Source organism: Myotis nattereri, assembly GCF_964212035.1.
Source record: "Myotis nattereri genome assembly, chromosome: 9".
In the NCBI taxonomy this organism is placed as follows: Eukaryota; Metazoa; Chordata; class Mammalia; order Chiroptera; family Vespertilionidae; genus Myotis; species Myotis nattereri.
The window spans coordinates 3,096,172-3,117,456 of NC_138084.1; the positions used below are offsets into that span (position 1 = coordinate 3,096,172).

The 21,285-nt window shown below is 52.4% G+C and overlaps 1 protein-coding gene across 1 annotated transcript; it reads right to left on the reverse strand.

Moving 5' to 3' along the window:
• Positions 1–7,917: 7,917 nt before the first annotated feature.
• Positions 7,918–10,829, reverse strand: LOC308524729 (secretoglobin family 1D member 2-like; the record flags this gene model as incomplete). Its single annotated transcript, XM_081099282.1, has 3 exons — positions 7,918–7,947; positions 9,004–9,191; positions 10,775–10,829. The coding sequence occupies 3 exons, from the start codon at positions 10,827–10,829 to the stop codon at positions 7,918–7,920; spliced, it is 273 nt and encodes a 90-aa protein (XP_080955408.1).
• Between the last annotated feature and the right edge of the window lie 10,456 nt (positions 10,830–21,285).

The window sequence follows — 21,285 nt, forward strand, 5'->3', positions numbered from 1 at the left end:
GGTGACCCCGAACCATAACATTATTTTCGTTGCTACTTCATAACTGTCATGTTGCTACTGTTATGAATCATAATGTAAATATCTGATATGCAGGATGTATTTTCATTGCTACAAATTGGACATAATTAAAGCATAGTGATTAATCACAAAAACAATATGTAATTATATGTGTTTTCCGAAGGTCTCAGGCAACCCCTGTGAAAGGGTTGTTCAACCCCCAAAGGGTCACGACCCACAGGTTGAGAACCGCTGCTCCGATGGATTCCTTAAGGAAACCAATGAATCCTTTCAACAAAAGACTTCGCGTTTCTCCTGAGTTTGGTTCAGTGTGGAAGCCACGTTGCCTGAAATGGGTTGCAGCGCTCACTGGCCTTGCTGCTCGCACCGTCTTTATGTCACCTCTGTCCCCTCCAGGATCAGCCCAAACCCGGCTCCCCATTAAACAGTCACCTCCCCTCCCCCACCCAGCCCCGCCCGTGCAGCCTGTGGCCCCCTCCCCCTCGGTCAGCAGCTCAGGAGCAAAGGCCTGTGCTGACCTGGGTCTCAGTGGCAGAGCCTGGGAATGAGGATGGGCCAGCAGCTGCCAGGCTGGCAGGGCTGGGGGACCGAGGTCAGGCCTGGGGGCCCAAGGGCAGGGCTGGGGGCCAAGGGCAGGGTCCGGGGCTCCTGCTGTGCTGGCAGCTGCTCAACCTCAGGCACAGCCTTGCTAACCCCCACGTCAGCGGGCCCTGCCTCGTAGGCCGTGGGGGCTGCCCTGCAGGCGGGGAGCTGATGTCCACCTGGGCTCTCCCTGCAGAGAGCCCCACACCTCAGTCTGGGCGGGGCGGGGGCATCCCTGCTATTGAGTCTTCCCTGCTGGTGCTGACAGGACCTGAGCCAGGTGGCAGGGGCCGTGGGAGCACTTGCTTCGTCCCCATGTCCGGTGGTGGTGACCACCCTCACCTTCCTGGAGACCAGTCACCGGGAAATGGGAGGCAGGACTGTGACCTTCCCGGACCCCGTCCGCCCAGGGGCTGCTGGCTGCTGGCAAACTCTGAGCAGTTTACAACTCACAGCAATGGTGATACCACTTGTCCTTCTTACTGTGAATGTAGTCACTGTGTTCTCACAACCACGCTGTGATGCGACTACCACATCACAGAAAGACACAGTGTGCACAGACGGCTCACTATGCCTGTGTGTGTGCCTGTGTCTGTGTGCATGTCTGCCTGTGTGCATAGGACTGTCTGTATATGTCTGTGTGCATATGTCTATCTGTGTGCATATCTCTGTGTCTGTATGCATATGTCTGTGTATATGTCTGTATGTGTGCATATGTCTGTCTGTGTATATGTCTCTATGCATATCTGTCTGTGTGTCTGTGTGCATATATCTGTTTGTATATGTCTGTCTGTATATGTCTGTCTGTGTGCATGTCTGCCTATGTGCATGTCTACCTGTGTGCATATGTGTCTGTGTGCATCTCTGCCGTGTGCACGTCTGTCTATATGCATATGTCTGTATCCGTGTATATGTCTGTCTGTGTATATGTCTGCCTGTGAGTCTTTCTGCATATATCTGTGTGTATATGTCTGTACATATGCTTGTCTATCTGTTTGTATGTCTGTGTGCATATGTCTGTCTGTGTTGATATGTTTGTATGTATATGTCTGTCTGTATGCATATGTCTGTTTGTATGTATCTGTCTGGGTGCATGTCTATGTGCATGTCTGCCTTTGTGCATGTCTACTTGTATGCATGTCTGCCTGTGTGCACGTCTGTCTATATGCATATGTCTGTTTCTGCGTATATGTCTGTCTGTGTATATGTCTGTGTGTCTTTGTGCATATATCTGTCTGTATATGTCTGTCCGTATGCTTGCTATCTGTTTGTATGTCTGTATGAATATGTCTGCCTGTGTGCATGTCTGCCTGTGTGCATCTCTCTCTGTGTGCATGTCTGTGTATGTACATATGTCTCCCTGTGTGCATGTCTGCCTGTTTGCATGTCTGTTTGTGTGAGTGTGTGTGTGTGTGTGTGCGTGCGTGCACACAAGAAAACACACACATGAGTCTTGCTATGCATGTCTTGCGGGGAGGTCTGTGTGTGTGTGTAAATATGTGTATCTCTGTGATTGTCGCTGAATGTAATTGTGTGTCTGTGTACAAAGGTTTATTTTAGGGATGAGAGTGAGAGAGGGCTGCCAGAGAGGAGACGTGAAATGGGCCTGACCAAGGAGATGGTCACCTGTCCTGTGCAGGGAGCAATGTGGAGGCAGAGGGACCCTGACATGTCCACGTGCAGGGGTGTGACCCAACATACTGCCTGCATGAGTGGCATATAGATCTGAGCACAGATCCAGACTGAGCAGGGAAATGGTCAGAGGGTGAACGGATGGGTCATGCTGTTGCAGAAGACCAGAGAAAAACCAAGCCACGCTTAGAGAAAGGGAGTTCTATTTTATTATTCTATTCTGTGCAGGCCCAGAGAAAAATGTGTCTTTCAAATTCTGGGCCTGCAAACATGGAGGAAACTCTATTTATACTTTTTCCAGTCCTTTGTCTCCCAAATTTGGAATGAGACATCCGGGGCCTTCTGAGAAAGAAGGCCTGCATGCTGGGAAGGGGCCATGACACCATATCTCAAGGCCTGGCCAGGTGTCACCACTGACAACTCTGTCTGGGGCATAGTTTATGGCCTCTCAGGAATGGGAGTAGTTTTATTTTCCTTATTATTTAAGCAAGCAAGCATGTCCAGAAGCCAAAATAGCAGGGTTAAAATTTCAAACGGCAGTTTTTATATAAGAGGGGTGCTTCATTCCCTACTGGTTTTATGTACATGGGTAAAATCATTGACTCTTTTGGGTCATTGTTGGGAGGGAGTTGTATTGACCCCTGAGGACTACAAGCTTAATAGAATTAAATATTTTCAAAAAAAGTCAGTGGGCCTGTTTATAAGATAAGGGCCTGTAATGAGGGACAGGAGCAATCATCAGAGGGTCCGAAGAGTCCTGGGCTCTCTATTTTGCCTGGGCTGTCTTAAGCCGGGTGTGATGAAGCCACATCAGGATCCTGTCGACCTTGACGGTCGTGGGGGTGATCCTTTCCAGGTTGTAGTCAGTCCTTGGGTGGCAAACGTCTTTTCCCAAATAGAGTCAGCAGGTTGGAAGGGATGAACTGGATCAGAAGTTGGTATAGGCAGAGCATCTCGAACATGCTTCCAGACTGCGTTCTGGATGGACTGTAAAGCCTGTAAGGACTCGAGTAAAGACTGGTTATGGATTTCAGCTTTTCTAGATTGGGTTTCCTTGTAAGCTGGTGAGGTGAGTAGGTCAGGGTCTGGAAGGGTCACTAGAATCTGTAGAGGCCCCATTGGTTTTAGGGCAGCCTCCTGAGCGGTTTTATCTACAGCCTAGTTCCCTCTTGCTTCTGGGGAGTACCCTTGTCTTACATACATAGAGGTGGAAAGACGTAGTTACGTCTGACAGTGCCAGTCGGCCCATCGTCCTTGCTCTGCTCATGTCTGTCTAACTGCCTCCTGTATTCCCTCAAGGATCCTGGCTCTGAATTCTTCCAGGGATAATGGATGTTGGATTTCTTCTGCAATTACTTCCTGATGAGGTGGGTCAGAGGTTGCTCTCAGAGCCAAGAGATCCTTGCTGTCTATCAGAGGGACTATGAGGCCTGGGCCCAGAAGGAGGTGGGCTTGTGACCTGGCAGAGACAAACTGCAACAAATGGTCTGGTGGAAGGCAAAGAAAACATTTCAGTTTTAATAACCTTTATTGAAATAGAGATTTTCCTCCTTAAAAGTATCCTTCTGTTTATTAAAAGACTAATTTATTTACTGTATTTAATTTGGCCTGATTCTTTGCATAAACACAAGAATGGCAACTGACTACCTTTGCCAGAATTTCATGATTGAATGTTAATGTGCCCTGTAGGGCCAGGAAGCCAAGCCATCCAGCTGCCATCAGGCCTGCCTGCAGTATCTGCTGAGTTAGGTGAATTCCTCACCTGCAGTGGCTCTACCCGGGCCCATTGTCCTTGTGTTAAGGCCCTTCTCAGCAACCCTACTACTCGTCGTGACCCAGAGTGCATGGGGGTTCTGCAGGGACGCAGAGGTGCCCTTATTGCTTCCCTTCTACTATGACCAACCGCCAGTGATGTTAGGGCATGGGCCTGATACTCCAACACCAGCTATTTTCAGGGCTACCAAGCAGGATACCAGGCTTTCTCCATGGCACTCTTATTGGCTTCAAGTCTTCAGAGTTCAGACAGGGCTCTTTAAAACATGATACTCCAGTCAAAGTTTTCGGTCAATAAAACCACTATTGAAAACCGGCCTTATTGAATTTATGCAAAGAAATGTATTGCCATGATTTATTAAGCATTGCCAAATTTCGGAGGAATTGTATAAGGAGAAAAATATACTGACCTGCTTTAAGATCTTCTGACTTTCCTTGCAAGTTCTTTTTATGGACTCTCAAGGGTTATAACAAAACAGTAACTGTTGGATTTCTTTTATCAGTCCCCCTGAAGGACTTTGGCATAACTATTTACCCTCTGTTTAGGGAGGCAGAATGTCAATTATTTACTCTTCCTGGCTTACTGGCCTGTAATATTTGATTAATTTCCTTTAACATTTCTTTTCTCCTTCTTATTACATACCCAACCTTTATAAATTTTACACGTCTAAATTAGCCTTTATACCTTTTTCTATGTCCTTTAAAAATGCATAACCATGCCTCAGACCTTCTACTCAGTAATTCCATATTCTTAGAAACATCAATCCTTTAATGATTACTAAAAAGTAAACAGCCAGTATTTCTTAAATTACTAAGAGCAGGTAAATTAAAATTTGTCTAGTAAAAACTGCTATATTTTTCCTATGTAAGTTCAAGTATATTGTATTGGTCTGATTTAGTATTGGAAGGGTTAAAGAGAACAAAATGTGGCAGAGAAAAACTTGTGCTTAGTATCAGCTTGCAGCCTTGAGTCCAGCATAGTTCAGACAAGTAAAAAACAACAAAAACCCATCTCTCCCTGCTCTCCCTGCCGACACCCCCCACTTTTCTGCATTAACTATTTACTCTGAGCTCCTCTCCCTCCTAGACTTTGCCTTCTTTACTCTAAGCCCCAGAGGCTCAAATCCTTCTCCTCCTTTACCACTTGTGATCTCTCTGACCATCCCCATACCCCCTAGCCTCGGGCTCCTCCATCTCAGCAGACTGAGAGCCTATCACCCTATCCAGCGAATCCCACCACCACCCCATCTCACACCCGCTCCCGAGCAGTTTTCAGCTCTCTTCCTCCCCAATCAGAGCGGATGCTGTCCCCAACAGAGATCCACTGTGCACCTATCAGGAAGGGCAGGCAGGTCACAGGTCTCGGGACCACATGATAAAAATCCGGCAGTCCCTCTCCCTCACCCTACACAGGCCATGAGAAAATGTACTAATCTTAACCCAATAAGTCTTTCTTTAAACATCTCTGGGTTGCAACCTTCACAAATTGTATACCTTTAATTAACCTTAGACTTCTGAAATCTTAACCTAACACAGCCAAATTGCACATCAGGGAAAATCAATTAAAAGTTCTCTACTGTCTTCCCCCTAAAGCGGGGTTTGCCCTATCTTTAAACAAATTGAACAGCAGAAAGATAAAACAAATACTCTCATGTGTACAGCCAGACGGCACAAAGCAGCTTTCTCTTCACACAGACTCTCACACTTACGTTCATACACCAGATACTCTGAGTTTTCACTTCTACCAGATGTTTACTCAGAGTTTAAACAGTCCACCTGATTCCCGATTAATTTGCCTGAGGAAGTCACATGACCTCCAGGGAGGTGATCAAGCACCCTTCCACTCACTGGGAGTGGGCTTGACTGATAGGGGCCCTACCTTACCGTTTCTGTTGACAGGTCCAGAAGTGTCTGTCCACTCTCTCCAGATGCTGGCCGGGTCCTGGGCTGAGGTCGAGGAGTGCCCAGAGTACCCAGTTCAATTCTGCTAGATCAGCAGAGTGGCGCCTCCCGGAGGTCTGTCTGTCTGGCTCCCCTGGACCCCAAACCCGGTCCACTCCCTGGAGGCCAAAAGGCCAGCATGTTTGGCCTTCTCTCGGTCAGGGAACCCTTAATGTTCCAGAAGACCTGAGAGAAAACAAGCCCCGCTTAGAGAAAGGGAGTTACGTTTTATTATTCAATTCTGTGCAGGCCCAGAAAAAGCAAAAAATGTCTTTCAAATTCTAGGCCTCCCAACATGGAGGAAACTCTCTTCATTTCTACTTTTTCCAGTCCTTTGTCTCCCAAATTTGGAATGAGACTTCCGGGCCTTCTGAGAAAGAAGGCCTGCATGCTGGGAAGGGGCCATGACACCATATCTCAAGGCCTGGCCAGGTGTCAGCACTGACAACTCTGTCTGGGGCATAGTTTATGGCCTCTCAGGAATGGGAGTAGTCTTACTTTCCTTATTATTTAAGCAAGCAAGCATTTACAGAAGCCAAAGTAGCAGGGTTAAAATTTCAAACAGCAGTTTTTATATAAGATGGATGCTTCAGTGCGAGGCCCTGTGAGCAGCACCAGCGGGGCCTTGGCCCTCCCGGCAGGACCCCAACCTGTGTCTCTCAAGCTGTGGCAAGAGCTCAAGAATCCTGCGTCCACCGAGCACAGGCTGTAGACTGAGCACACCTGTGCTTCAGAAAAGAGGCAACTGAGTGTGCGTGTTTCCCGATGAGACACACACACACTCACTGTGGCCGCAGGGGCATCGCTGATAACATGGCACCATCGGCTATGCTCTCAGTCATGTGGGCAGCATGTGCCCTTCGTCATGGGAGACGCTGAGGACTAATGAGACGTCCTCTTCCTGGAAACATGGGGACCATGGCCTAGGCTCTCAGGTGCAGAAGAAGGGCCGGTTCCCCTCCTGTGGGAGGTCACTGTGGGGTGGACGCGCAGGCGCATTGCAGGGAGGGCAGCTCCGACCCCAGGGGACCGGGTAGGAGCCTTGGGCACAAGCCGGGAGGGACGAGGGCAGGACGATGACGATGGCTGTGCAGATGGAAAGGACAGGCTGTGCGAGGGAGGGGGGCCGTGCAGGGAAACGGGGTGGCTCACAGGTATCAGGAGTCAGATGAGCTGCAGTGGGGCCATAAGCCCCAAACGTTCCATGCCCTAAGCCCCGGACTTCCCTTTCTTCTCTGTGGGGACTTGGCAGCTGCCATAAAGGTACGGATTCTGAGTGTGGGCGACACCCTGGATTCCCTGGGGCTGCTCTCTGCCACCCACATGTGGGGGAGGAGGAGCAGAGGTTCCACAGGAAGGAGGGGCAATGGCAGCTCAGGGGCACTGGAGCCCATGCAGCCAGACAGGGACTGCATCCGCCTCCCCGCGGGAAGCCGCCAGGAAGAGCTTCCCCCAGGACTTGCACAGCCAGCAGGGCCTCCGCACCCTGGGGTCTGGGCAGAGAGTGACAGACCGCATCCTTCTGTCCTGGCCCCTGGGACAGACTGCCCTGACCCAGTGCGCGGCGGGCCTGGCAGCAGCCGCTGGAAAGGAGTCTGAGCTCTCAGGTGTGTGGCTGGCTGAGCGGGCCCCTCGGGGATGGAGGTGCGGGAGCCTGGGTGGCTCATGCAGGGCCTGGGCCTGGGAGGCCTGTGCAGAGACGCGGGCCGGGCCCTGAGCCAACATTCCCTCTGTGATCCGTGCCCTCAGGCGCCAGGTCACTGCCCATCCGGTCAGCGTGATGCTCTGTTGTCACCACCCAAGGCCCCTCATGATGCCCCCACCCATGGCCAGAGACTGGGATAAAACAAGACAAGCGGGATGTGCAGGGCAAGTGATTTATTGAAGCAAGACGTTGAAACCTCTACATTTTCCAGGGAAGGTCAGGGCATCCTTGAAAGCAGGGGCCCTCGTAGGTGGGGTTTGTGGAATCTATTCGTTGCACTTGTCCACTATAGCCTCCTGAAATAGACACAGAGAAAAAGGGCTGTCAGTCCCACTGCCCTGGAGATGCCACAGGCACAGCGTGTGCTCACAACCAAGACGTGAAGCATTGCAACCAGCACAGGCCAGCGGGGCGGCGGGCGGACAGGGTGCAGGTGGGGATTCAATGGTCCTGGTGCAGGCCCAGCAGCTGACACCTCAGGGAAGAGCCTTGGCCATGGCGGGACGCAGACGATGCCGAGGAGCCCAGGAGTGGACTCGGGTGCCTGATGGAGCAGGACGGGGATCAGGGGGGAGGCCAAACGGGAGGGGCCATGGGAGGAGCTGCCTGCGGAGATCTGCAGCCCCGGGCGGGGGTGGGGGAGGGGGGGGGGTACGTGCAACCTGGTGGCGCACTGACATGTCCACACTGAGGCCCTGCTCGTGGGGACTCCTGCTGAAAGCCCGACCTGGTTCAGGGGTGGAGGAGCTGAGACACACCCCTCCCCCCAATGTCTGATTTCCTCAGAGAGACAGGGAGGCGGTCAGCTCCACCTGTGGCTGCAGAGGACAGACTGGGAGGGGCCCTGCCCTCTGGCCTGATGGCTGAGGAGGGAGAGGGGGAGGGGACAGGGACTGGGCCTGGCTGTGCAAAAGCTGCCAGAGCCTCGTCTGCCTCCCCCGTCACGGGGCGGGGCCAGCTCCCTGCCTCCCCTGTCTCCCCCTGCACTCCCACCCCATGGCGTTCCCCAGGGACAGGGCCTCCTGCCCCCAGTGAGGGACCTCGCCCTCCAGAAGGCTCCCAGGCAGGGAGGCAGCAGGGTCTGGCCCTTCACCATCACCGCCTGGGCCCTGGCTGTCCCCCCTCAGGACCCGTGGGAAACCCGGAGCCCAGGGAGGGGCCTGCAGAGGCTGTGCACCCTGAGTCTGGCCCAGCGGGTGTCGGGTCACCATTCACCCTTGGCCACGGGCCCCTCTCTCAGAGGTGAGCAGAGGGACCGGTGCCCCCACCTGTGCCCCCCAGAGCAGCGCCCTCCCCCCGCCTGGCCATGCAGCTGAGCAAGTAGCCTCTATGCACAAGGAGAAGGGAGTTACCACAATGTCGTAAATTTTGTGTCTGTTGCTAAAGGACATCCGATCTACGCAATACTTCACAGCCATCGTGGACTCGTAGGCGGGTTCAGGTGCCGGAAACGTCTTGAGGATGGAATAAAAGAGCGGTTTAATGTCCAACAGGAAGGCTCTCGCTTCATTGTGAAGGGCTGGACAGGTTTTGGCATTTGCTGGAGAAGAAAAAGAAACACATTGGATGTAGGAAAGTCACTTTTCCCCACGGCTCCCTGACCTCAGATCTAGACAGGAACCCCAGGGACTTATGGTCTCCTCCCATACTTGTGCCCAGGACAATGCATCTCCCCCAAGTCCTCACTGGCGCCGAATCACAGAGCACGCAGCGGAGCCCGGATGGAGCACAGGTGACCACCCTGGTCAGTCTTCCCTTCACCAAGTACACCCAGGCCTTCCCAAGAGTCCCCTGCTTTGCCCCAGTCACTGTCCCTGGATTTCAAGGACTCAGCTTTGCCCCTCAGTAGAGCCTCACCTGCCTTTGTCTGGCTTCTGGGGGAGGGAGCTGTTAGCCCTCAGTCTTTCCAGGGAAATGTAGGGTGAGGTCCTGGCTGGGGGCCCAGAGGGAGACAGTAAATGCGGAGAGGAGGGAGGAACGCTCCTAAGGGATGGAGGATGCCCTTGGAGGCTCAGTCTAACACTGGGATCATGTCATGGGAGGGAGAGGGCTCAGGCTTCACCGAGGAAGTCTGTGAGTGTCACACCTGACGCTGAGGCCAGACCACCACTGGCTCTTTGGTTCCGCCCTGAAGACAGAACCCCCTAGAGGGGGCGCAGGCACTGGGCTGACTTTCCACCCAGTGGGTTGTGCTGAGACCTGCAGGAACCATTTCCGGGTCTGGATCCTCCATCCCACCCTCAGGCCTCTGCCAGCTCCTGCAGCTGGGACTGCGCCCACCAGGCCCCTCCCACCTGGGAGACAGCCGCTCTGCAGGGAGGTGGAGGGTCAGGTCAGAGGTCACGTGGGGAGAGAGGACGGGGTTCAGTAAGTCAGATGGAAGAGGCTCCAAAGGACTTGGCTCAGCCCCGAGGGCGTGAGGACCCGCCAAGCATTGCAGGCCACTGGCCACCTTCACCGGGAAAAGGGCAGTGGCGGCCCCAGCGCTCCCACTGGCTCTGCACGTCCTGGCTGGGCCCCTGGGGGAGGGGCGGGCCTGTGGGCGCCTGAGCGCCTCTGGGTCTCAGAGCCACGTGGACACTGGCCACTCTGAGCCGCAGGCGGCACTGCTCCTCTTGAACGGAGCCCTCTCCTGCTGGAATGTTCTCTGAGTCTGAACCTAGGAGTCCAACAGCCTTGGGCTCACCTGGCTCCTAAGAGACCCTGGGGAGACGGCGGTGAGACCAGGGCGGCCTCGAACCCCCTCCTCTCCGCCATCGCCCCAGCTGCTCTCCTGGGCGCTGGGATGCGGGGAGGGGAGGCCTGGGAGATGCAGCCTGTGCTCCAGGCCACAGCGCTGCAGGGGCAGGACCCTGGCTCACGAGAAGGTGACTCCGTCCTGCTGCTTCTGGGACAAGACCAGGCAGCAGTGGGGCCTCCCACGGGACCGCCCACACTGGCTGCGGGGGTTTCTGTGGAAGTTCCAGAGCCCCGGGATCGGACACCCCGAGTGCTGGGCTGTGGGGGCTGGTCCAGAGGGCGCGGGAAAGGTTAGATTCTGACCGTCCCCCCTCCCCATGTAAGTCACCTGGACCAAGAGGGGCCCTTCCCGGGTGATGGTGTCTGAGTGAACGTGACACTCACCGTCAGAGCAGCAAAGGGCCAGAGTGACCAGCAGCAGAGACAGGGCCAGCTTCATGGTTCCTGCGGCTGAGAGATCAGCTGAGCAAACCGTGAGCGCTAAGGAGCTGGACTGAGCAGCCTGGGAGCCCAGGGCTATTTGTACCCAGGGAGCCTCACTGGTCCTGCCACAGGGGACGGGCAGGTCACAAGGCCTGGCTTCCAGCCACCCTTCCTCACGGTCGGCTGATGCCATCCATCAGCGTCACAGCCCGGGGACTTGGTCAGAGCGGGACTTGCTGGCACTGGGCACGGCTCCCTCGGCCCCGCCCGAGGCAGGAGGGTCACAAGTGTGTGCCCTGACGGTGGGGGGGAGCCCCTGGGATTCAGCTCCTTCAGTGCGGGCAGGGTCCCCGTTGCTCCTTCCCTCAGCCCAGGGCCTGGCACTAGAAGGGGTCAGCACACGTCCCTGCGGGAGATCGTGACCCCGAGTGAACGAGCTCTCAGTGTGGCTGGGCTGCACCCTCAGGGTAAAATGGTGCCCGCTGTGCTAGGGCTGCTTAGGGCAGTGGAGGGAGTCAGTCCGTGGTGTCCGCCTCCTTGGAGAAAACAGTGCCAAGAGGAGGCCCACCCTCCCACTGCCCCCTTCCTTCTGGAGCGCCTGTGGAAAGCCATGCCCACAACTTCAGGTCCAGCAACGCCCACGTGTCCTGATGACGCTTTCACTTGTCGGTTCAGGGGTGGTCCCTGTGGTCACCAGGCTCCACAGGAGAAGCGCCCACAGGGCTGGTCCCCCACCTGAGCCGACCGTGGGCCGCTGCTCCATGGGCACAGGGAGGCCGCCCGACTCGGAGACAGGCTGTGGGAAGCAGGTGACGGGCAGCGGGCTTGAGACCACACAGCACAGACAGGATTCTGACAGGTGTCGGGCAGGGGGAACTGAGGTTGCTCCCCGCACCTGGCAGTGCTTGACGAGGGACCTGATCCTATGCCCCAGTAGGGCTTGATGGTGGCCTGAGGCTGTGCCCCCTCCTCCAGCAGGGCTTGACAGAAGACCTGAGGCTGCACCCTGCAACCGGCCCCAGGCTGGGGGACCTGAGGCTGAGCTACTCGCCCTGGGGGACTTGATGAGGGTGGGGCCTGCCGGGTCTGGGTCTCACGAAATTTCCAGGCAGGCGTGGGTGGGCGGGGACTAGACTCTGGGTCCCGCAGCCTGCCCCAGACTCTGACAGGAGGGAGATTTTCATATACATTTTTCTAATTTTCTTTCACCTCTGAAACTTCTATTATAGAGAACGAGCAAATAGCAATATTAAAATATTCCCTTTAATTAATTCCCCTTTAATGTACAGGAATTTCATGCACCGGGCCACTAGTATGTAGATAATTAATCAAACATCAGAGAAATCTAAGATACTCTAGTGAGAAACGCAGTGAGAACGGATGAAAGTTGATGCTGTAGCTGAATTCAGGATCAGCCCGGGGACAGCAATCCTTCCTGCAAACCTGTCACCATGGACCTAACAGAAACAGTGGCCCCTTGGCGACAGGAACTGTAGCAGCAACAAAAACACACTGACGTCCACACACGTGAAGCAGGCAAACCCTAAGGATGAAATCACCAACATTTCCTCAGCGACGGGACCAGGGATCTAAGAACACCATGCACACACCTTGCCCTGAGGGAACATTGGAGCATTTACAGTCCCCTCTTCGAGACTAAAAAAACAATCCCATTTACCATCGCAACAAAAAAATTAAGCTACCTAGGAATAAACTTAACTAAAGTGGTAAAAGACCTCTACTCAGAAAACTACAGGACGTTGAAAAAAGAGATAGAGGAAGATATAAACAGATGGAAGAACATACCATGTTCTTGGATTGGTAGAATTAACATCATTAAAATGTCCATACTGCCCAAAGCAATCTATAAATTCAACGCACTTCCCATTAAAATACCAACGGCATATTTCACAGACCTAGAACGTACTCTCCAAAAATTCATCTGGAATAAAAAACGACCCCGAATAGCTGCAGCGATCCTGAGAAAGAACAAAGCAGGTGGGATCTCAATACCAGATATCATGCTGTATTACAAAGCCACTGTTCTCAAAAATGCCTGGTACTGGCACAAGAACAGACATATAGATCAATGGACTAGAATAGAGAGCCCAGAAATCAGCCCCAACCAATACGCTCAATTAATATTTGACAAAGGAGGCAAGAACATACAATGGAGTCAAGATAGTCTCTTCAATAAATGGTGTTGGGAAAATTGGACAGATATATGCAAGAAAATGAAAATAGACCACCAACTTACACCATACACAAAAAATAAACTCAAAATGGATAAAGGACTTAAATATACGACGGGAAACCATACAAATACTAGAAGAATCCAAAGGCAACACAATCTCAGACATATGCCAAAGCAATTTCTTCACCGATACAGCTCCTAGGGCACTTGAAACTAAAGAAAAAATGAACAAATGGAACTACATCAAAATAAAAAGCTTCTGCACAGCAAAAGAAACCATCAACAAAACAAGAAGAAAACCCACTGCGTGTGAAAACATATTTGCCAATGTCATATCTGATAAGAGCCTAATCTCCAAAATTTACAGGGAACTCATACAACTTAACAAAAGGAAGATAAACAATCCAATAAAAAAATGGGCAAAGGATCTAAATAGACACCTTTCAAAAGAGGACATTCAGAAAGCCAAGAGACATGAAAACATGCTCAAAGTCACTAATCATCTGAGAGATGCAAATCAAAACAACAATGAGGTACCATCTCACACCTGTCAGAATGGCTATCATCAACAAATCAACAAACGACAAGTGCTGGAGAGGATGTGGAGAAAAAGGAACCCTTGTGCACTGCTGGTGGGAATGCAGAATGGTGCAGCCTCTATGGAAGACAGTATGGAGTTTCCTCAAAAAACTGAAAATGGAACTCCCATTTGACCCTGTGATCCCACTTCTAGGAATACATCCCAAGAAACCAGAAACACCAATCAGAAAGGATATATGCACCCCTATGTTCATAGCAGCACAATTCACCATAGCTAAGATCTGGAAACAGCCTAAGTGCTCATCTGTAGGTGAATGGATTAGAAAACTGTGGTACATCTACACGATGGAATACTATGCTGCTGTAAAAAAGAAGGAATTCTTACCATTTGCAACAGCATGGATGGAACTGGAGAGCATTATGCTAAGTGAAATAAGCCAGTCAATGAAGGAAAAATACCACATGATCTTACTCATTTCTGGTTAATAAAGACTATTATAAACAAAAATAGATACAGAGGCAGAGCTGCCTCGAACAGACTGTCAAACTATCGCAGGAAGGCCGGGGAGGGTGGGAGGGCTGGAGGGGGGTGGGTAAGAGATCAACCAAAGGACTTGTATGCATGCATATAAGCATAACCAATGGACATAAGACACTGGGGGGTAGGGGAGGCCAGGGGATTGTCAAGGGCGGAGGGGGGGCGGGAGGAGACATATGTAATACTCTTTGTAATACTTTAAGCAATAAAAAAAAATAATAATAAAAAAAGTCCACTCTTCGGGTGTCACTCTGCAGGTTCACCCCCCGATCAGAGCCTAACCGGCAGCGTCACACATTGTTGAGAACCTGGAGGCCGTTTGGGTCTCTCTTTCAAATGTGGGACGTTGCCCTCAGTGGGTTGAGAGCAAGAGCCCATCGTCAGGGCCAGACCCGGGTTCAAGCTCAGCTCTGGAGCTTCCCGCCGGTGGGGTCCCAGCAGGCGCTGAGCCCTCTGCCTCCGTGTCCTCGTCTGGAAATAAGGGGACAGCACAGATGTGCGTTAGGACAAGTGGGTTCACCCAGGACAAATGGGCGGCGCTGTCCCTGGCAGCCAGCGTCAGCCATTACAATTATGCACCAAAATGGAAAAATGTGAGTGAGAGTCGAACAGAACAGACCGCCTCGTCCCCAAGGCCAATATCAGGCGACCTCACCGGCTCTGCCAGGAGGAGTGTTGGTTCACCCTCCGGGCTGATGGGCGTCGGAATTTGGCTCTGGTTTTATTGGGATTTCTCTCTGGCACCACCAGCTGGTTACTTTTCAGTCACTTAATTGACCGGTTAATGGTCACATCTAAGCGAGGCTTATTGTGACTTTCTAACCCTTCACCTTGGGAACTGGAGTCAGGGAACAGGAGGGGGCGGGTGCGGACAGGAGTAATGTCCCCGAGCCCCTCAGGCCTCTGCACTCCCGTCCTCAGCAGGAGGCACTGGTCACGTGAGTCCCTTGGATCCCAGGGCCCCTCCAGCGCTCAGGCTCTAACTGGTCCCCAGGTGCCTGGGGATGGAGGCGCCTCAGACATCACTTCTGGGTCGTGATGTCCCCATGGGCTTGTGCCGTCTAGGAGCCTCTGGAGACACCGGTTCCCATGGGCCCCTCCCCATCACATACATCCTGTTCCGTGTTACATGACAGAGGCACACAGGTCATGTCAGACCTGCAGGCATTCACTCCACAGGTACAGCTCTCGTGCCACGAGCAGCATCAGTGACGTTTGTGGAACTCTATGACGGTGGCCTCCCTGTCCTTGCTTTGAATGGAATTAAAGAAGGACTCTTAGCCGTGGCTGACAACTCATTCAAAGTAATTTTAATATACTTTTATTGATCTCAGAGAGGAAGGGAGAGGGAGAGAGAAATAGAAACAAACACGATAAGACAGAATCATTGATCGGCTGCCCCACTGCGTATTGAGCCTGAAACCTAGGTCTGTGCCCTGACCGGGAATCAAACCGTGTCCTCGGGGTTCATAAGTCAATGCTCAACCGCTGGCTAGACTAAAATAATGTTGAGTGATAGATCCCAAGGCATTTTAATCCATACTCTTTTTTTAATTAAATCTTTATTGTTCAGATTATTACATTGGTTCCTCTTTTTTTCCCCCATAACTCCCCTCCTCCCAGTTCCCACGCCTCCCTCCACCCTCACTCCCCACCCACTGTCCTCATCCATAGGTGCACGATTTTTGTCCAGTCTCTTCCCGCATCTCCCACACTCCTTTCCCCCAAAAAATAGTCAGTCCATTTTCTTTCTATGTCCCTGATTCTATTATAATCACCAGATTATTTATTCACTTGATTCTTAGATTCACTTGTTGATAGATGCATGTTTGTTGTTCATAATTTGTATCTTTACCTTTTTCTTCTTCTTCCTCTTCTTAAAGGATACCTTTCAGCATTTCATATAATACTGGTTTGGCAGTGATGAACTCCTTTAGCTTTTCCTTATCTGTGAAGCTCTTTATCTGACCTTCAATTCTGAATGATAGCTTTGCTGGATAAAGTAATCTTGGTTGTAGGTTCTTGGTATTCATCACTTTGAATATTTCTTGCCACTCCCTTCTGGCCTGCAAAGTTTCTGTTGAGAAATCAGCTGACAGTCGTATGGGTATCCCCTTGTAGGTAACTGAGTTTCTTTCTCTTGCTGCTTTTAAGATTCTCTCTTTGTCTTTTGCTCTTGGCATTTTAATGATGATGTGTCTTGGTGTGGCCCTCTTTGGATTCCTTTTGTTTGGGGTTCTCTGTGCTTCCTGGACTTGTAAGTCTATTTCTTTCACCATGTAAGGGAAGTTTCCTGTCATTATTTCTTCAAATAGGTTTTCAATATCTTGCTCTCTCTCTTCTTCTGGCACCCCTATAATTCGGATGTTGGTACGCTTGAAGCTGTCCCAGAGGCTCCTTACACTATCTTCGTATTTTTGGATTCTTTTTTCATTTTGCTTTTCCGGTTGGGTGTTTTTTGCTTCTTCGCATTTCAAATCTTTGACTTGATTCTTGCGATCCTCTGGTCTGCTGTTGGGTGTCTGTATAATATTCTTTATTTCAGTCAGTGTATGCTTAATTTCTAATTGGTCCTTTATAACGACATCAAGGGTCTCGCTAGATTTCTTGAGGATCTCACTACATTTATTGGCAGCTTCTAGAAAGTTCTTGAAAAACCTTAGAAGTGTGGTTTTGAACTCTATATCCAATAGCTTGCTTTCCTCCTGTCATTTGTGTCCTGTTTCTTTGTCTCGGCATTTTTTATGCTTCCCTGTGTTGATAAAGTGGTTTTCTGTGCTAGGTGTCCTCTAGGGCCCGGTGGCTCAGCCTCCCCGATTACCTGGGGTGGACACTCTTGGTGCACCCCCTTGTGGGCTTTGTGCACAGTCTTGTTGTAGTTAAGCCTTGATTGTTGTAGGTAACACAGGGAGGATTTGACCTCAGGCCAATTGGCTGTGAGAATCAGCTGTGTCTACAGTGGGAGAACTTCTGTGCTGAAGACACCCCTCTGGGGCAAGACTTGCTTCACTGGGGCTTTGGTGCTCACTGAGTCTGCCCCCTGAGTGTGTCCCTTATGGATCTGCGGAGTTATAATTGGATGATCCCACTCTGACCACTGGGTACACTGGCTCTTGGTAGTTCCATACTCTTAACAGTGCATGGAATTGAGTGACAAGGCTCATGCTTTTCGCATCCGCACAATCATGTGACAGGCAGGTTTGCAGTTAGGCCCCTGAGGATGGAAGCCATGACTACAGTGGCCTCTGTGGGACCAATAAATGATACTCCCATGGATAGAGAACATGGACACCAGCCCCCTCCAGCGCATTAGGAGACGCATTGATCAACAGCATTTCGCTTTGAGAAGAAGCATCAAAAACAGAAAGGTCCCTGATGGCGCCCAGATCAGCCACGTGCCCCACCTGACCAACTGCACGCACCACGCTACTGCCTCTGCCCCTGCCCCTGTGCCCTGAGCCCCGAGGTCCAGGCCCCGAGGCTCCTGGGACACGTGTGAGCTGCTGTACACGCCTCCCCCTCCCACAGAGCGCCTGCCGCAGCCTCCTGCACCCAGCGATGCTCTGGCTTCTTGCTCTGCGCTCTGAGCTCCAGAGGGGGGCCCACACTGTGGGCCAGGGGTGGGGGGTCTGAGCTTCAGAGCGTGATTCCTTCCTCTGGTCGTCCGTCTCTTGCCAGAACTCAATCCCTCTGTGGGGCTCAGTGTCCTCTGTCCTTCCCACAGGTCAGCCCGGGCGGCCTGGCTCCGCTGTTGAGCATCAACCTCTGAACTGGGAGGAGAGGGCTCCTGAGTTGCAGTCTCAATCCCTGCCCCCTCTACTCCCCTCAGCCCCCCATCCCCGCTGCATTCCTCCTTTGCACAGAAATCTGCTCGCTGTACAGGAGTTCCCCCAGCCCATGCTCAGCCCTCACTCCCCAGGGTGATGTCTCAGCAGGGGCCCCACCTACTCTCCATCCTTGTGGACACACTTCTAACCAGGTGTTGCCACTCTCTTTTCCCACCGCACTGGGGACTGTACTGCTTTGTTCTTCAATATCACATTGTGGATTTGAAGACAAATTGGTGGTTTAGTGTTTAATATTTGGTGGGTTTAGTGGGGGGATTTCAAAGGAGGACGAGCAGGCATGAAGCCCAGGTCCAGTGTGTGCTGTGGACACAGCCCAGGTGATGTGGATTCCCATGGGGGTCGGGGGCTTTGACCTGTGGCGGCCGATGGAAGTGCGTTTATGGGGTGTTTCTAAGGAAACATCACTCCCGCTAACTCTCCTTTGGACATTGTTTCTGTCCTGACAGCCTTGGTCTCCGACACTGGATGGTAGTGGCAGAGAGAAGGGGCCTTGGTAGCAGGGAGATGTTTGCATGTCGCTTAAGGGGGAAGTGAGCCCGGCTCCCCGGGTCCAGCGTGAAACCTGTCTCTGTAGCCACCACTGTGGGGCCCTGATGCCTTCCCGGGGCCACAGGGAGGGGGCAGGGGAACGCCCAGCAACATCAGGATTTGAGGTGCGGGTCCCCCTTCCACCTGGGGCTCATGTGGACTGAGTCAGCTACAGAGAGGCCGTTAACTTGTCTGAGTGTCAGCACCTGGAGGCGATTCTGTCTTTACAAGAAAATAACAGGAATTAAACGATCGCATCTGTATAAGACTCAGCCCCGGGTCTTGGTCAGATGATCCCCTGACAGGAGCCTTCCATGCAGACCCTGACCTTCCTCTCCAAGAAGGCACTTCTGAGTCACCTTCCTCCCTCCCGGCTCCTCCTCCATGGCCTCCTCCTGTCCTTCCACACCACCAGGCTGGCCACCTGCTGCCCCTCCAGGCCTGTGCCCTCCAGGCTCACACTTCCCCGGCTCAGCGGCATTTGTGTCTCAAGCTCCCGGGGCTCCTGGCGGCCTCAGTTTCTCCTCTGCTGCTCTGTGGGTGTGACATCGGAAGAGACAGCCATTAAGTCTGCTAGGCAGGGCTATGGAAAGGCCTGTTTTGTCAAGAAGAGAAGAGCTGGCTTGGCCAGACTGGCTCAGTGGATAGAGCATCAGCCTCGGGACCAAAGGATCCTGGGTTCAATTCTGGTCAAGGTCATGCACCTTGGTTGCAGGCTTCTCCCTGGCCCGGGACCTGGTTGGGGCTCCTGCAGGAGGCAACCAATGGATGTGTTTCTCTCACATCGATGTTTCTCTCTGTCTTTCCTCTCTCCTCCACTCTCTCTAAAAATCAATGAAATAATATCCTCGGGTGAGAATTAAAAATAAAGGAGAGAAGAGCTGGCCCATCGTTTGGAAGGAGTCCAAATCCAAGTGAAACTGCCATTTGGAGTCACTCTGGCCATTGCATCCAGAGAGGAAGCCTCCAGGCGCCGCCTAGTGGCGGGCGGTAGACTGCACGTGTTCAGGGAGAGCCCAGGTTCTGCATGAAACGGCGCCCCCTGGTGGGCAGGACTCACAGTTGCGCTCAGTCTAAGGAAACTCAGGCTGCTCCCTGCTGGGTGCCAATCCCCCTGGGGACCTGACTGCCACTCCTCACCCCGCAATCCATGTGAGAGGTCCGACATCTGGGAAATTAGAATCCACAAAGGACATAAGTGAGACTAATGGGATCATAAATAGTTGAATTAATAATCCATGAGCAGCCCTAACCGGTTTGGCTCAGTGGATAGAGCGTCGGCCTGCGAACTCAAGGGTCCCAGGTTCGATTCCGGTCAAGGGCATGTACCTTGGCTGCGGGCACATCCCCAGTGCAGCGTGTGCAGGAGGCAGCTGATCGGTGTTTCTCTCTCATCGATGTTTCTAACTCTCTGTCCCTCTCCCTTTCTCTCTGTAGAAAATCAATAAAATATATTTAAAAAAAAATAATCCATGAGCAAATGCCAAAGTTATGAGCCATCCCCCACCCATAGAGAAGACCCACCAACTCCCACTTCTGCCAATGACCGTACAGCTTGTGTGAGACCCACACGTCCCCCAAGAACAAGCAGAGCATCTACAGGAAATGGGAAGTGAGCTGCCTGACGGAGTCGGTGCGCCCCAAGGCGGCATGGACTTGAGGGTCAAGATTCTAGGCAAAGGGCAGCGACAGAGGCGGGGGCGCCACTCGGCACCTTTCCCCTTCGGGCACCTCCAGGCCCCAGGAAGATGAGGCGCAGGGTGTTGAGAAGCCAAACAGCGGGAGGCGAGAAAAGCCACTTCGAAGGCAGCGGTAACAGTGGTGGTGTCCACTGAGCGGGTTTACAGTCACACGTGTGATGAGTTAAAAGTGTAGGGAGATCAGCCCTGACACCTGATTAGCCATCTCGTACTGGCGGCTCCTTGAAGATCCGTGGATTCTACACCCTTTGGCGTTTGCTCTTGACCGTGTCTTAGAACAGAGCTGCTTCCTCTGCAGCAGGTGCCGCCAGGCTTTTCAGCCCCACGTTTCCTCACGGAGCAGCTGCGCTGGGCCTGGCCCCTGCGGCTCCGCTGGCTGCAGCATCGGCCTCTCCGCCTCTACAGGTGCCCAAGGGAGCTTCACAATGGAGTCCCAAGCCGCTCAGACAAGACAGTCACCTGGTGTCTGGGTCGTTGGCAAACCTTTAGAGGTCAGGGCTGGGTTCCCTTCTCATACCTGCTCTTCTCTCTCCTAGACCTTCTGGAGGGACATTGGCATCATGGAAGCCCAGAGGGAGCAGATACCGTGGCTCCTGCCCAAACAGAGTTTACCCGGCATCCACTGCTGCTCAGCAGACGAAGCTGCCCACAACCCAGACGGACAGGAAGCAGCTGTGCCTCAGGCGACCTGAGTGAGACAGGGAAAGCCTCGTGAGGCAGGTAACAGGCGGGGGCCTGGCAGGCAGTGGCAGGGAGGCGAGGGGATGGGCTACAGTTAGGGGTGGGCTTGGCACATCCGGATGGGTCCTTGGACACAGAGAGCCTAGATTAGGGGTGGGGAACCTTTCCTTCTGCCAAGGGCCATTTGGATGCTTAGAACATCACTCGTGGGCCATACAAAATTATCAACTTTAAAATTAACCTGCTAACTTTGATCAAACATTTCATGAACTTGCCTCTAATGCCTTGGCAATGCGACCAAATGATTTCTTGGGCCTTATACAGCGTGGGGTCCGGACATTCCCCACCCCCCTGCCCCCCTCCCCGGCTGAACCTGTTTCTTTCACCTTCTCTCTGACCAGGTGATGATCATTACCAACTTGATTCCTGGAATGTGGTCGGTT